The sequence below is a fragment of the Argopecten irradians genome, chromosome 9, assembly GCF_041381155.1.
Source record: "Argopecten irradians isolate NY chromosome 9, Ai_NY, whole genome shotgun sequence".
Classification (NCBI taxonomy): domain Eukaryota; kingdom Metazoa; phylum Mollusca; class Bivalvia; order Pectinida; family Pectinidae; genus Argopecten; species Argopecten irradians.
This window is the reverse complement of record NC_091142.1, coordinates 19,980,645-19,998,430: the sequence shown is the minus strand read 5'-3', so window position 1 is coordinate 19,998,430 and position 17,786 is coordinate 19,980,645. Positions and strand designations below refer to the sequence as shown.

The 17,786-nt window shown below is 37.4% G+C and overlaps 2 protein-coding genes across 3 annotated transcripts in view; both read left to right on the top strand.

Annotated features, from left to right (window-relative positions):
* Positions 1 to 17,786, top strand: part of LOC138331725 (protein moonraker-like) — a 42,654-nt gene that overhangs the window by 6,958 nt on the left and 17,910 nt on the right. For both annotated transcript variants that reach the window (XM_069279477.1, XM_069279478.1), the window contains exons 10-15: positions 149 to 307; positions 629 to 665; positions 855 to 910; positions 2,132 to 2,225; positions 3,642 to 3,722; positions 5,421 to 5,591. In XM_069279477.1, the coding sequence (XP_069135578.1) occupies positions 149 to 307; positions 629 to 665; positions 855 to 910; positions 2,132 to 2,225; positions 3,642 to 3,722; positions 5,421 to 5,591 (598 nt within the window). The remainder of the gene's footprint in view (positions 1 to 148; positions 308 to 628; positions 666 to 854; positions 911 to 2,131; positions 2,226 to 3,641; positions 3,723 to 5,420; positions 5,592 to 17,786) is intronic.
* LOC138331029 (protein moonraker-like) lies at positions 9,154 to 12,244 on the top strand. The gene is made up of 6 exons (XM_069278485.1): positions 9,154 to 9,211; positions 10,041 to 10,252; positions 10,554 to 10,778; positions 11,187 to 11,355; positions 11,642 to 11,695; positions 12,219 to 12,244. Exons 1-6 carry the CDS (start codon positions 9,154 to 9,156, stop codon positions 12,242 to 12,244), a joined length of 744 nt encoding a protein of 247 aa, XP_069134586.1.

Sequence of the window (17,786 nt, the reverse complement as noted above, 5' to 3'; positions counted from 1 at the left end):
GAGAACTGAAGAGACCATGACAAAGGCATTTTTTATATTTGAAATAAGAAAATATTTATATAAGAAAAACCTTTTGTCAAAAAAATAAATTATGAATAATCAATTTTAGAAACCATGGCCATAATAATTTTTCATTCAAACTAAAAAGAGAGCGATCAATGAGTCCTGGACAACATCGAGAGCCATGGCGACCAGCAGGGTCTGGGCGTACTCCATCTAAAGGAGGGCGGCGAAGAACTCGTTCACAGAGTCCGGCGCTGCAGCGTTGTCACCTCATCCAGGACATGTTGGACGGAGACCTGGTCAAGTAAGTTGTAACCAACCTGCAAGCCATGATAGAGTAAATGTATAGAGTGAAACACTACCAAATTAAATATTGAATGGTTAATACCTATTATAATAAGCCATTTTGTCACAAAGACAGAAGCTTTTTAATGTCTATAGTTACAATTTAAAATCTATTATTCAGAATTTTTTTGAGGCGTGTTTGATAGGGAAGATAATCAGCAAAATTTTATCAATAAAATAGATATATTTCATTATGCTAGAGAAGACAACAACTGTATGGTTTTTATGATAAGGAGGCTTAATGTATATTTATTTCACTGTTTTGTATTCTTTGTTTCAGAACATTATTTCCTGATGACATGGAACAGATGGGAAAGGTTTGCGACAAAACACTTAAAAATTAATGTAGATTTTTCATCCAGTAATCAATATAATCTTGTGGTGAAATCTTCTTGGATTGAATTAGTGAAAAGTATATTAACATTTAACATTGATTTCAAAACAAAATACACAGAATCAAGAGTCAATCCTATAACTGTTATTAATTGTTTGTTTTAACGTTTCAGAAGAAGACCCCAGTGAAAGGCAGACAGCTGCATTCTGCCACTTCACGAAGGGAAAGGTAAGCTACAACACAGGATGCATTGTAAATGTGGTCTTTTAAATCAAATCTAGTCAGATTAGTAACATATTAGGAGAAGGTACGTTAAGACTCGAATATGGCCCCAAAATTAAATCTCCATTAAAAAACAAAAAATTTTGCAATAAAACTGTTGAATACATTTGCTAACACATTACATCCCGAAAATATCCCGCATGTGCTAACTATGTTCACTATGACGTCATCAACATGCAGTTTCCCGCCATTTTTCAGAAAAATCCTTGAAAAATCATACTTTTTGAGTGGTTGTCTCTAAAAATGAATGTGGCCGCCTTCGTGGAGCAGAAAGAGATTTTCACACGTTGTGTATCGGGTACTTACGCATATCCATGCAAAATATAAAGTTGCTCCAAGGTGGCGGCCAAATCCATTTCAAGCCTTTTCTAACCTAAAGATGATGAATTTCTAGCAAAATTTGGCGAGAAGAGGAAAATCATCAATTTGATGACGTCATAGGTGGAGCACATCGTGTACATGGTTATAAAAAGTTATGTTTTGATGAATGGCAAGTATGAGAGTATTTATTGATTTGCAATTGATGTGGATCAGAGTTGATCTTTCAGCCTGAAAAATTTAGGCCAGATACTGGTCCTATCATATCTACTCCTTTGAGTTGAGTTTCTTTGTCAATTATTTACTGGGATATCAATCTGAAATATGTTGGAATATTTATGCTGCTGTAATTTTCTAGTTGAACTGATGAGTTTTCATCTAATTAGGCATTTAACGTTTTGAATTCCTGTATATCCTGTTGAGTTTTTCTAATTATCGATTTGTAAACATCTAATGACAATGTGTTAAGATAAAATACCAAGAATTGGAATTAACTCGTATTTTCATAATTTAATATAAAATCATTTTATCCAATACTAAGTATTAATATATTTGTATAATGGTCATTGTGTGATCTTTATCATATTCTGGTTTTTGTAGGATGTATGTTTTGTGTTGTCTCTATTCCGTCTTTGCAATATTACACTACAGTTACCTCCCTTGCGGATAGTTTTTGAGATAGGTGTCCAATGTGATGTCATTATTTTGTGAGTGAAATCAATATTGTTCTCTCAAAAAAGTATGTCATTATTCTCACAAACACATGACACCACAATCAATACCTACTCACAAGGGCAGATAACTCTGTAATATGCAAACACAGAATATAATGTGTATTTACATCTACAGACAAGCACGATCACGGAGTCCGACAGAGAGAATGGTTGACAATGCAGAGATAGCCATCCAGAGGAGGCTACAGCCTTTACTGGACCAAGCAGAGGTAAGCCTATCTAGAGAAGGGTGAATTTGGTTCTATTATAACTAATATCCTATTAGTAACCAGGGTCATTTATGAATGTATCAGGTTGAGGAGATGGAGTTCCCGGAGAAAAACCACCGACTTATTATCGGTACCTGACAACTGCGCCAGGCTATTGGTAATTTGTCGGAAAATCTTTCATGGTCACTTCATTGAGATGAACAAAATGTTTGTCATGAAATCAACATAATGTTTATGCATTTCAAGGTTCCAATGCCTGTTATCATGATAGCAGAATACTTATAGTAACAAACTTATACAAAACTTGTAAGAATTTAACTTTATTGTAAGTTTAGATAAAATTTTCTCTCATATCAGGCTATGTTATATAGAGTTTGCCCATGTAAGATAGCTATGTAAGATTAATTTGTGTTACATGGAGACAACTGTTGAAATATGCCATCTAGGCCTACCTGTTGCACAGAGGCTCGTAAATGCTGTTAACATATATAATATTTTGATCATGCGTGCATCGTATCCTATTAGAATATGACGTACATGTATATCTACTAGGCGTAATCATTTAATGAATGTGTTGCGTGCCCCTGTGTCACGTCATCCGGTTAGGCCTAAGTCCAAAAATGACCGACTATCATGTCTCGTACTGTAGCATGCATGTTTCTGTTAACTTACTGACAACACACACAATCGCTAAATGATTATAGAACTCTGAATGATAGACACAAATTTATGATTTCAAACATGCTGTCGAACATGAAAACCACATATTATAGTTAATGTACGATAGCCTAACATCTGAGCGAGAACAGTCCTCCGCTTCGCTTCTAAACAAGAATCACGTTTAAATACGTACAATCCTGTATCACAACAAAGGTCGGACACTCGTATCGAAATCATGTTCGCTGGATCCCATATGAACAACTGTGAAAAATGTTGATACAACAAAACAAGCTCCAAAATCAAAACATCGTCTGATCATGGTGATCGAGAGCGACTCGGAGTAGCCTTGACCGCCAATTTATGAATGGAATTCCGCCTAAAGTCGTGACATCACGTATGACGCAGTGCTTTGACTGAAGTGACAAAACAGTGAAAATTACCGCTACGTTTCTTCAAAATGACAACAATTTTGTAGTTAGAACTGAAATACATGTGCCACACAAAATCAATGGGTGGAATATCCCCTATCCTCCATGTGTACATATGAAAGAGTCTTATAATCCATTGAAAATGTTTTGTGATAACAGCTTGATTGGTGGAAAAACTTACTTTAAATGAGAGAGTCCATGACTGTAAATTTTTGCTAAGTAATATTTATGACTTATCTTAAAATGCATGTGGAATTCTAATGATATCCTAAAAAATAAATAATACCTTTATTTCATTGACTAAATTTTCTGTACTTTTATGTTGTAGGAGATAGCTTGTCGCCAGGAACAGTTACTTGCAGCATCTAATCCGAATTTTAGGCATGGGCTTGAAGATGAGATCACTAATGTAAGTTATCATCCTTTTGTTCCGATGTCAAAATATTAAAACAATAGTTTATACCTAGTCATCCTTTGGAATTATGATATACAAAAATAAAATCTATATATAGCCCACCAAAGGAGATAAGGATAAAATGGTCTTTATACTGTCTAAAAAATTCTGGTTGAGTCAAATTAATTTTGAAGTCCCGTTTTATTTCCATCTTTGTATATGTTTTTTAAGATCGGATGACTCAAATTTCAATGACTCAAAACTCCGGTTGAGTCAAAGTCGATTCCTGGTCCCTAGAACAGATATTCAGCAAAAAAAATAGTCGCTATCTCGAATTTAATTTCAGTCAAAATTTCAAATTAACAAAAATCAATTACGTAAATATACAATGTATACGGAGTGTGTAATCTGTTACAGTATGTGAAAACTATTTAATTTGCTATATTATTATTTTGAAAGACCATTTTATTCTGAAATAAGAAAGATGATTGTTTTTATTTGTTCAACTACAGTATAACTTGTCTAAACCGAACCCTGTATAAACCGGAAACTTGTCTATACCGATTAATTTATTTGGTCCTGGCAAATTTCTTAATAAACTATAGTACTTTAAACCTGCATAATCCGGAAGCTGTCTACTCTGAAAACCGGAACTGTCTAGGTAATGTTACTATACCTTTCTTTGTAAAATTAACTTGGGCAAACCGGCAGCAATGTTTTCACAACATTGGACTGATCATGAGGCGCCTAAGGGGATTTACTACCAGTATACTAAGGGCTAGATACACATATAGTGACAACTTTTCACTTTTCATTCGATGGTTTTATTACATGTACATTGTATTTGTGAATACTTTTCACGGTCAATTTTAACAATAAAACATACACATAACTTCTGAGAGTTCATTTGAATGCAGCATACCGAGAGAAATGGATCATACATGTACACCTCAGAAACTAAGAAAACGTAGGATGGAATTATGTGTTCTACCATGTACATATGTGAGAATAAATGTTTGTGCTGTAATAAAAAATTCTTCTGATGATTTCCATGTGAACATATTGTGATAAGGTTCTATCCTCTATAAACCGGACACCTGTATAGACAAGTTATACTGTACTACATTCCATATAAGTTTGTTGTATGAACCACTGAAGTCAGTATACCACCTACAGGAAATCAGGGTGCATGCCTATTATCCTGATGATCATACAATCGTAATACAAGTTTTTTTTAATGTTTTTAAAAAAAAAACATCTGAAAACATATAATGTAAATGATTTAATACAAACCTTATAAGTTGGAAAATCACGATAATATGCTGATCACGGTAATAGGCATGTACCCGGCTGTAATAGTCATAAGATAAGGACCGTTAAAAAACCACATTCTGATCAAACCTAATGACATTACGTTTGAGTCGAATTCCAGATGAATCAAATAATTTCCGTTGGTCCGTTGAATTTCGAGATAACAAGTTTCAACTGTATTCAAATGGCCCAATAGATAGATCTAAATGTGTAAAAACCTGCCATTTGGGACACAAAGAATTCTGTTTTTTTTTTTTTTTTTTTTTTTTATATTCACATTATAATTATATGACAGGTTTGGCTGTAAGTGTGATGACAAACATTCTAATTTGTATGCTCAAACTTCATGTTGTAAAATTGTGACTTGGATTTATATTGTTTTATTGATTCTATGATAACCAGCCTGAGGAGCGTAGAGATGTACTTACGGAGATGATACTACAGGATGTAATAACGGACACTGCCGAGGATTTCCAGGCCCTGGAAAGACAGGAGAGGGCGGAGAAAAAGGCAGCGGCTCTTCAGGACCGCCCCACACTGGAGAATTTAATGTATAAGCTGGAACAAATGGAGGTAAGCTTATAAAATTACATGACAAAAATATATGGATGTTTAATAGGATTTTATTTCATTGTCATGTAGAAGTAATAATGAATTTTATACATTGTACTTCTTTCTGTCCATCTGTCCTGCCGTACTATTCCTGTTCGGTTGATAATTTTATGTCTTGTTTATTTTTTCTTGTCTTCAAAAGAAGTCTTAGTATGACACAGTGTACAATGTGAAGCCATTCAGGCAATACAATAAAGAATATCCTCGATCTAGGTGACTATAAAAGTAGTGCACACATTATGAGGTACTTCATTTATTGTATGATTTATTTAAGTGATCAATAAATAGGAAATTCCTGTGGTTTACGATCAACATAATAGATCTTAAGCATTTTCTGTTTCTGGATATGTAACTACAATATATATTTCTAAAAGATTCAACATTTAAAAATCATTAAATTACAGTCAAAATTGGTATACAGGTCTTCTTAGGGACATTGAATGCAGTGGTCATATTTTAGGTTATCTGACCCGATTGGTCAGTATGACCTTTAGTCATTGTGTTTCATCCATCGTTGTACGCCGTATATAAACTTTTCATATTTTGAACTGCTTCTGATTTTCGGGTTGATTTGAAATCCAAGATGGCCACCATGGCACCATATATATATATATATATTTATTTACTACACAACTGTTGCCAAGGTTGTTAGATAACCGTTAGGGCCTGTGGGTCTCTTTTTATGAGGTCTAGTTATGTAGCAAATGTTCAACTTAGTGTGGCATGGTCTTTCTAACTGTGTCTGGTAACGTAAATACAGTTGTACATTAATGGTAAAACATGTAGAGTAAGAGAACCAACGCTCTGAGGTGTTGAAAAGCGGTGCCACGACTGCTGGATGGATATCACGTGATATTCAACAGAGATCCTTAGGATGTGAAGACATAATCAAAGAATAAAAGGATACTCAACATCCATTGCAGTTGATTTTATTATTTAGAGGAACAAATTGTCTACATGTTTCGGCCGCTAGGCGGTCGTCATCAGGACAATTTGGGTATACCAACAGTGACGCTAAAGTAAAGAATTGCGGTAACATTAATGACGTAATGAACAATAGATTATTTGTGAATGGACAAATGTATACAGAGCTATATCAAAATATATACAGTTATAAGTCTTTTGTGGATTTGAAAATGCCGTACGCGGAGTGTATAAGGACTTCTGGTTGTGTTACGTTCACATCATGCTCATCTAGGCAAAAGGTATCTTCCAGACTGTTCATGTTCATAGGGGATTGAGGTTTATCATCATAAGCTACATAATTGTATAAAGAATGATGACAGTTCCTGGAATATATCTCTTCATCATCCGAAGATAGATATAGATCTTCTTCTAGTGTGTTATCGATGTTGGATTCCATGGGTTGTTCAGTGTGTTCTCTGTGATATTTCTCAGGAGCATAGGTGATTCTGAATTTAGTTTTGTTGAAATCTACCTTGCTGGCTTCGAATGGTGGTTTCCAAGCAGTAGGTTTAGTAGCTAACTCTCGTGGAGAAAATTGTTCTGTTGTGATGGATGTGGTGATATCTTCTTCTGGGTGTACATTCCTGACGTGTCTTGCGGCTACGTCTTTCCTGCAGTAGTGTTTTAGACAAATGCGGCATTCATATCTGGTGACTTGCACACTATGTTTGTTCTTCATATGTCTTCTTAGTGCAGCGATGGTGCTGAGTTTGGTAATGCACTTGGAGCATTGAATGTGTTTTTGCGGCTTTCGTTCAGTAGAAGATTGGATAGGTTTCTTCTTGGTAAATTTGATATTGGCCATAGTTAAAATTGGATGTTGAGACCGTCCGGTTGTAGAGTGCGCAGATTCGTGATCCACGCCTCCTCGGTTCGTAGGCGGATGTTGTTGTTGTTTACTGTGGTTGCTACTCCAATGATGATGACGTCATCAATATGATGGTTGCATGTGGAGAAAGTGGCGCGATACTTGTTTATACTCGTTGGCGTTTTTGATATCGTAGAAATGGCCTCTCATTCTTTCTTGAATATTGTTGGAAGTTTGGCCCACGTACTGAATTCCACATTTGCGGCATTCAATTACGTAGACCACACTAGGTGTGGTACAAGTTATAGAGCTTTTTATCTTGAAAATGGCTCCGGTTTTGTGGCTAGTTATGGTTCGTTTCGTTTTCATGTACGGACAGGTATGGCATGGTGAGTTGCATGGGGAAGAACCTAAAGTTTTGTTGGTATTATTTGCTTTTGCGTGTACTAGGATATCCTTTAGATTAAGTGTCCTTCTGTATGCTACGATGATGTTTTTTTCTAAAATAGCAGACGTGTCTGTGGCGGAGTTCAAAATCACGTTATGGTTTCGAATATTTTTTAGGAAGTGTGGGTTTCTTGGATTGAATGTTGTGACCAGCGGTAGAACTTTTTTCCGGTTGTTGGTGTTGGCTCTCCAAGTAAATTTTCCCTCGGTATTTGACGTGCTGTGTTGATGCTTTTATTGATCAATTTTGCTGGATAGCCCCTTTTCAGGAAATGTTCTTTCATAATCATCATCTGGTTTTCAAAATCTGCGGTGTCACTGCATATTCTGCGGATACGTAGAGCCTGGCTTTTGGGAATACTTTTGATCTGGTGTTTGGGATGGCAAGACGAATAATGTAAATATAGATGGGCATCTGTTGGTTTGGAATAGAGTGATGTGCGTAGGGCGCCAGAAGGGAGTTTGGTGACCGTAGTATCTAAAAAAGTAATCTGACTATCACTGACCTCAAACGTGAAATTGATGGTTTTGTGGAATTGGTTTAGACGTTCCATGAATGCACTAAGCGCATTGCGGTGGTGGGTCCAAATCATAAAAATGTCGTCAATAAATCGCCACCAAATAAGCGGTTTGGTGGTTTGTTGACTTAGAAATTTCTGTTCCAGTTGGTCCATGAAGATTATGGCATAATTGGGAGCACATTTTGTCCCCATGCTGGTTCCCTGTGTCTGTAAATAGAATTTGCCATCAAACTCAAAACAATTCTTGGTGAGAATTAGGTGCAGAAAACGTAGTAATATCCATGTAGGTGGTTTGGATTGTTTAGCCGCGTCTAGAGCTTCCTTAGTCGCTAGGATGCCTTCTCTATGTGGGATTGACGTGTATAGGGAAGATACATCTGCCGTAACTAGGAGACTATCCGGGGGAATGTTTCCAAGTGACTTAAGTTTGAGTAAGAAATCAGTTGTATCTTGGATATATGAAGGTACAGCCTGTGCCAATGGTTTTAGGAAGTGGTCTACTGTTGCTGATAATTTTTCCGTCGGTCCCCCTATAGCCGAGACTATGGGGCGTCCCGGGATACCCATTTTGTGGACTTTCGGCAGGATGTAGAAAAGTGGGGTTCTAGTGTGCTTGATGCGGTTGAATCTGAATATATCATCAGGGAGTTTGGTCTGAACAGTAGATAGAAATTTATTGATATCCTTGGTGATATTACTTGTGAGATCATTGTCTAATGGCAGATAGTGGTCTTTCTCGTTTAATAGATCCATGGCTTTTTGTAGATAATCTGTGCGGTTCATGACTACTATTGCTCCTCCTTTATCAGCTGGTTTGATGACGATATCGTTACGATGTCGTAAGTTGTTTAAAGCGGTTGTTTCTTCCGTTGAGAGGTTTTTATGAATTTTGTTATTTGGTTGGTTGATTTCCTGGTTAATAGAGTAATCTAGTACATTGAGAAAGGTGTTTAGGTGTTGACTTTTATTGGTTCTAGGTGTCCAACCGGACGAGGTTTTGAAAGGTGAAATCTCTTGGTTATCCTCATTGTTATTAAAGTGGTGATCTAGGCGGATTCTGCGGTAAAAAAGATATAAATCTCTTTGTGTAGAAATGGAATCAGGTGGTTTGGGTGTGGGGCAGAACGATAGCCCCTGGAGAGAATTGATAGTTCATGTTCATTAAGCGGTTCGTTAGATAGGTTTATTACTGATTCATGGTTGGTAGGTTGCAAAGGTTTCTTGTTTTGAATCTTGCGGTACTTATTTCGTTTTATAAATTTCCTTTTCCTTGTCATAGTTTGCTAACGTTTCTGTTTTGAGAGTTCCTTTTGAATAGCGGTTCTGGTAGATTCGAGAAGGTTGTTGATAAGGTTAAATTCTGCGGTGCTGGCTTGATTCTTTAGTACAGATTGGAGTTCATCCAACAAAGTTATCTGGCTTGTAGGTATTGATTATGACGTTGATATCATTGACACGATTCCTCCAATATTCAACTAGGCTGAGATTCAGGGTATGAAAATGATAATACTGCTGTATAAACCTTTACTTATCACAGAGTAATTTATGCATTACCATTAAAATGTAAACCAAACAGATTAATGGTCTTTATCACAAATGATGACCAAGTACCTGTGTACCTTTCATCTAATTGTTGTTTCATAAACTGTTTGTTATTTCTCATGCCAGATCAAGACATGTCCTTCTTACAACCATCCTCCAAACAACGCCCGAAGGATGGGTACCTTGAGGTGGAGGAGGGAGCGCAGCGAAAGCATGTACGCATGGAAGAGCTGGCAACTCGAACTTCCCGTCAGCTCTACATGCTACGACAGCAGGTCCGTGAGTTACAGAACGAATGTATCCGCCTCGGTCCAGAGAAGATAAAACATACAAAGAAGGTAGGGAATACTGTACTAGACTAAATTGTGGTGGCAACACATATGCATTGCATCCTATTTCACATTGACATTCGTCAAGCAATTTGTACATATGAAATATATATAGTATATGAAACATGAGAACCTTTAATTTCATTATTTCAAAAGGGAATTTGTTAATATAAGAAAATGTGACTGTCATATACTATCCTACTTTCATTTCAATTTCATTAGGCCTATAGAAAAGTTTCTACATATAACAATGATAATTGCTGGCCCTTCTTAAACAAATCATTATCAGACTTGGTGATTTTTCCTTCAGAGTCGTAGATTCTGCCAGACTTGCGGCAGCTCACCGGTGGAGCTATACGGGCGATCCAGTCCTTCGTTGCTAACCTACCCCCATACAGACCTAAGTGGAGGTCTGCCTGCTACCTACCATGAACTGGCCCTCCTCATTAGACAAATGACACTTCTCAGTAACCAGATGGCCTCGGAACAGTCCAGTGTACAGGCCGACCTACTTAAGATGCTGGACAAGGTCGATGTAGAGTTTAGAAGTAACCTTGGTGATACCTGCTTTTTTATGACTGTTTGTGTGTTATAAAAAGTATTATATATTCATGAATATCTTGCTTATTAGTGTATGATTAAAATTTATTTTCCGTAATATCATAGTTATTTGTTACTTATAAAATAAAAATGTAGATTACATACATGTATATTATGAAGATTTCTATTCCTAATGTTGCATGTCCTGATAGAAAATATTTTACAAAATTAATTGACACTACAACTATTACAGTGCTTTGTTGATTTAAATCATTCAATTTTTTGTTCTAATTTCGGAATATAACTCGCAGTATTATAATTAGATGTTAATTAATATGCATATGTTTCAAAAAATCCTATACCAAGCCCTGTATTCATCCAGTTATATTTTCTTTCGTTTAAGGATCTAAACAAAGCATGGTGCAAAGACTTACCTGAGAAGGAGGTCGCCAAACCTGTTGTTACCAAGATAAAGGAACCTCCTCGTGGTCCTTTTACTCGTCAAGACCCCCCACAGAGGGGTCGTCCAGTGCAGAGAAGAGATGTGGGCAAAGAGAACAAACCTATGAAAGGTCTTTACTCTTCACCTTGATTTTGTTTCTTGTTTTCTATTGAATGCAGTTGGTAGATGAAATATGATTTTCGGTATGATAACCCAGATATATAATAATTTCACTACCTATGTTTACCCCAGTAGTAGACATCAGGACAAAAGTTTTAATGGTGAACACCATTAGGGTCAGGTGTCTGTATTGACCTGAATATTTGTTATTATGTGGATATAATTTAACCACACATAGATTAAAACTTCATTGATACTATCCCATTAAGTTTTAATTGTGTTTATTTTGCCTTTAGGAATTATCAAACCATCTACGGCAGGATCGAGAAAAGTTGAGAAACCTAGAAAAGGTGAGAAAGCAGCTCACCTGAATGACCAGAATGATTTCTTATACAGAGTACAGTCAATACACTGAAATAACCTTTTACAGCTACTAAAATTTAGTGCCACAATATACTTGATAAGTATTCTTATAGAACAGAAAATGAAAAATGTAAAATTAATCTAAACTGTCGATACCTACTGTATGAGCATATACTTCATATCAGAACTGAATAGAACTTGTAATTTGAGTGAACTAGATATGCTGTATCTAGATCTTAAAAAAAAGTATTGCCTAAGATTAAATCAATCTATCAAAAGAAAACATTCCACTATGTTAAGGTCTATACTAAATATTGAAGTGTATTAAATGTGAAATGTTCTGGTGCACTCAGGGTCAACATTGATTTACATATTTTTATTTACCTATAAAATTAATTGGTTTTTAACTTTAATTTATATTCATAACTTTACTAGTGGTGATGGAAGGGACACCTGAAAGGAACTTATTAATTGGTTTTTAACTTAAACAAATGTTCATAACTTTACTAGTTGTAATGGAGGGGGACACCAGATAGGAAAGCGGCCATGAGAGCTGGTATCGCCGCCCTGGTGGAGGCAGGAGAGCTAAAGAGAGGCAAAGCTGGAATGGCTTGGGAAGTCTCGGGGCACCAACCATCACAGGCCCCGGCTAAAAGTCTCATCTTACCAGGCAAACTACAGGTAGGCATTCATGTTTGTGTTTGTTAATGTAAGTACTGAAAGCTGTCATGTGTTCCTATAGTTTATATCTGGGACAAAGAAGTAATTCCTAACCGAATTTAATTGGTTTTGGAGTTTAAAAATTCTAACGGGAGTCAAACATTACTAGTATGCCGATAGAGACCTGAGCCATTTTTATATTCCAATGAATTAACGTAAATTCCTCCAACATTAAAATTTCGAGCAAACAAAAACTTTACAACTGTAATAGTATTTTGACTTTTACAAAGCTAATATTAAAATCGCTTAAGAACGCAAAAATGGCAGTACAGTGTAATGTGATCTACCAATTTGCATTTCACATTACAGTGGAACATAATTGAACCAAACTCGGAAAAATCGAGCTTACGCCGGTTACATACTAAGTACTGATAGCCGGTCCCAAGGTCCGAATTCTTTCTTTTATCTTTGATTAACAAACCTATGGAACATACTAAAACGTAACACCTCAATAATTCTGGATTATACGAAGTAAATTTTTTGGTCCGAATGACAAAAATCATACATTAGATATTCGTATAACACGAATTGAGATTTTTTTGGACACCGAGATCGCTGAAATGCCGATATCTTTTTTAAAATTTTTCTGTAACACGGCATTTCAAAAGCCGCTTACAACTACAAAACATGGAAAAACTGTTTAATGTTTAGCAATGAACCTAAGTTATATTATATCAACAATCGTCAGCGATAATCAGTTGTAAAGTTGAAGTACATAATCATTACTTACATAAACATTACCCTGACTGAAATGGCGACATCATAAAAACAGGTCTCTCGCGATCCGCCGCCTATCACATATGTATGGTGTGGTCACTCGGACGGAACTAACGTTAATCTCTAGCCACCTGGCACTGTGTTTCAAATGCAATCACAACTTGAAGCGTATACGATCACTGTTTTTATAGAGCAATGCTACAATTAATGGGTGTAGAATAATGTTTAGCGCTTTGAAACTTTTTACTCGGCAAAATAGACTTAACACCATTCACCAGACAACCATCGTTTGATCATGAAGTTGACATGCGCAGAATTACTTTCTACGTAACTTCCTATGAAACAATGTGTACTCAGTTACGTAAGTTATTTGTGACTGCAGTTGTAAATCGATATTTTGGATTTATTTCGCTTTATTGTTATAAATTTTGCAATCACCATCGACGATTTTTTAGATCTTTTCTTGCTCACCATTGTTTACCGACTCAGAACAAGTAGATCTATTCCATGTAAAAGAGATTGTCGGTATACTTAATTGAGAACTCGCTTAAATTTGAACACATCGTGCATAACTCGAAGTTTTTATTGCGTCCCTTCGAGTTCGTATTAACCGATTTCCACTGTATTGTTTTTTACATTGTTATTTATAAAATTTTGTAAATTTATTACTGCAGGTTTATTTTTGTCTTAACAAAATAAGGCATACAAATCCCAATAATTATATATGAATTGTAAATGTCAGCTCATTGCAGTATTCACTTTAGAAGTATAATATATCCCACTATGGATATGACTTCCTATAAGAGATTATCTGCTGATTCAATCTGACATGGTCTTGTGTTTGCAGGAGAAGAGAGCTCGTGCCCAAAGGGCTACCGTCCAAGTGAATGCTGACTGTCACTTTGCCGATCCCACAGTCTCATCAAACCTCAAGTCTGTGACTCCTCAGCGTAACCTTGTCGTGGAAAGATCCTTTTCTGCTCCCCCTACTCCATCCAGGTAAATATGTACATATGTTGGGCATTTTTTCTTCAGAAATTTAAAATCTTTTAATCATAAAAGAGACCAGTAAATCCTATGTGGAAAATTTATTTTAGTCGTCAAGTTAGTGTCACCTCCCCTTTCACAGTGGGTAAATGATACACAGCGAGTAGTTTGAAATTTCATACCAAATAAAAAGATATCTATTTTGAATGAGAACTGAAGAGACCATGACAAAGGCATTTTTAGCTCACCTGGCCCGAAGGGCCGGTGAGCTTATGCCATGGCGCGGCGTCCGTCGTCCGTCGTCCGTCCGTCCGTCCGTCCGTCCGTCTGTCTGTCCGTCAACATTTCCTTTAAATCGCTACTAGTCATAGAGTTCTGCATGGATTGTGACCAAATTTGGCCACAAACATCCTTGGGGGAAGGGGAACAGAACTTGTATAAATTTTGGCTCTGAGCCCCTGGGGGCAGGAGGGGCGGGGCCCAATAGGGGAAATAAAGGTAAATCCTATAAATCGCTACTAGTCATAGAGTTCTGCATGGATTGTAACCAAATTTGGCCACAAGCATCCTTGGGGGAAGGGGAACAGAACTTGTATAAATTTTGGCTCTGAGCCCCCGGGGGCAGGAGGGGCGGGGCCCAATAGGGGAAATAAAGGTTAATCCTATAAATCGCTACTTGTCCTAGAGTTCTGCATGGATTGTGACCAAATTTGGCCACAAACATCCTTAGGAGAAGGGGAACAGAACTTGTATAAATTTTGGCTCTGACCCCCTGGGGGCAGGAGGGGCGGGGCCCAATATAGGAAATAAAGGTAAATCCTATAAATCGCTACTAGTCATAGAGTTCTTCATGGATTGTAACCAAATTTGGCCACAAACATTCTTTGGGGAAGGGGAACAGAACTTGTATAAAATTTGGCTCTGACCCCCCGGGGCAGGAGGGGCGGGGCCCAATAGGGGAAATAAAGGTAAATCCTATAAATCGCTACTAGTCATAGAGTTCTGCATGGATTGTAACCAAATTTGGCCACAAGCATCCTTGGGGAAGGGAAACAGAACTTGTATAAATTTTGGCTCTGAGCCCCCGGGGGCAGGAGGGGCGGGGCCCAATAGGGGAAATAAAGGTAAATCCTATAAATCACTACTTGTCCTAGAGTTCTGCATGGATTGTGACCAAATTTGGCCACAAACATCCTTAGGAGAAGGTGAACAGAACTTGTATAAATTTTAGCTCTGAGCCCCTGGGGGCAGGAGGGGCGGAGCTCAATAGGGGAAATAAAGGTAAATCCTATAAATCACTACTAGTCATAGAGTTCTGCATGGATTGTAACCAAATTTGACCACAAACATTCTTTGGGGAAGGGGAACAGAATCTGTATCAATTTTGACTCTGACCCCCCGGGGGCAGGAGGGGCGGGGCCCAATATGGGAAATAAAGGTAAATCCTATAAATCGCTACTTGTCCTAGAGTTCTGCATGGATTGTGACCAAATTTGGCCACAAACATCTTTTGGAGAAGGGGAACGGAACTTGTATAAATTTTGGCTCTGAGCCCCCGGGGCAGGAGGGGCGGGGCCCAATAGGGGAAATAAAGGTAAATCCTATAAATCGCTACTAGTCATAGAATTCTGCATGGATTGTAACCAAATTTAGCCACAAACATTCTTTGGGGAAGGGGAACAGAACTTGTATAAATTTTGGCTCTGACCCCCCAGGGGCAGAAGGGGCGGGGCCCAATAGGGGAAATAAAGGTAAATCCTATAAATCGCTACTTGTCCTAGAGTTCTGCATGGATTGTGACCAAATTTGGCCACAAACATCCTTGGGAGAAGGGGAACAGAACTTGTATAAATTTTGGCTCTGACCCCTTGGGGGCAGGAGGGGCGGGGCCCAATAGGGGAAATAAAGGTAAATCCTATAAATCGCTACTTGTCATAGAGTTCTGCATGGATTACAACCAAATTTGGCCACAAACATCCTTGGGGGAAGGGGAACAGAGCTTGTATAAATTTTGGCTCTGACCCCCAGGGGGCAGGAATGGTGGGGCCCAATAGGGGAATTAGAGGTAAATATTCAAATTTCTTCAGAAAATAAACAATGAACCTGTATCCAGAATATTACTTGGCATTACAAACCAGGTGAGCGATACAGGCCCTCTGGGCCTCTTGTTAGAGGAGTATTTTCCTGGTCAAGCTAGGCAACTGACCACCCATATCGTTCGCTGTATGCATTGAAGATGATCTGAAGATTATATCTATGTATAGGATAAATTTCAATTTCGTAGTCTTTATATTTCATTTGGCGAAACCTACCTTTAATAATCCGAAATAAAAAGGCCAAAATAAATTCAAAGTAAAATCAAAATCATTTCTATGGAATATATATTCAGCCACTATAGGGCCTTCTTCAGTCCGAAATAACACTAACACAACGTGTTCGTCTACATGTTTGTTTACATCTATTGTGTGCAGGTACAAATGTCTTGGCCCGTTTGATGTATACGGCAGGTTATTTCGACCCAACATGCTCATTAATTAAAAACGTTAATTCCTTGAGTGAAGAGAGCTTGCTGCCAGTTAGTTTGTGGTAGGAAGCACAAACTAGGGATGTTAGTGCCTACTATTTGAAGAAGTGGAAAAATATATATATGTTTTCTGCTAAAATGTAGGTCACATGCCTGATAATAAATCAAACAGAGTCAAAATAAATCCAACTTCTGCCAATTCAAACTATAGATACATAGTTGTTGATTAGATTCTGTATTTGTCACAATTATTTTGATTTTAGAAACTCTGATAATTTGATAATCTCCGATTCTGACCTTTTACAAACCGCGTGAGTTACGTGGTAACAAAATGTGTGATCCATCAAGGATTTATAAGTATCTCATATACGTCATGTACATGTACAATATATTGTACATGCCTGCTCGAAAGGTAATCTAGGACTGCCGTTGCCATGGTCACTTGGACTTCATACTGTTTCATCAACCACACGGTATGATAATTTAATTACCTAACATTGGTCAGCCAGGGACCTGGGACCTTCATTGGGCCCCTTCAATATGTTCAGTCAGGTGTATCACAGTTAACAACACCTGTATTATACGCACCTTATCCCAACCCCAGGAGGTCAATTTATAGCATGCTGTTCTTAGGTGGCAGCCTCTCTACCTATTTACACACAATACAATAAGGCAAGATTATAGTTAAAATGTTTATTACTACGAATACATCCATGATGCATCTAATTCAAAAAGCAATTAATCATATCGATAGATGTACAAAATAAAGAACCTACAACCTAAACTAAGACTAAATAACCTAACATGTGGCTTCTTAGGAGTTACTCGTACGACTACAAACATACTTATTATATAGGTAGACTTCTACCCTTAATTTAATCTGTTATTTATAACCTTATTTACCAGGGATGACCCATCTGGTATCAGGTTTATAATTTCGAAACATTGGAGGTAGACTTCTACCATGCATTTGGGGTGACCTTATTTACCAGGGGCGTACCCATCTGGTATCAAGTCATATTTCTTTTATTTTTTAGCTCACCTGGCCCGAAGGGCCGGTGAGCTTATGTCATGGCGCGGCGTCCGTCGTCCGTCCGTCCGTCGTCCGTCCGTCCGTCTGTCCGTCAACA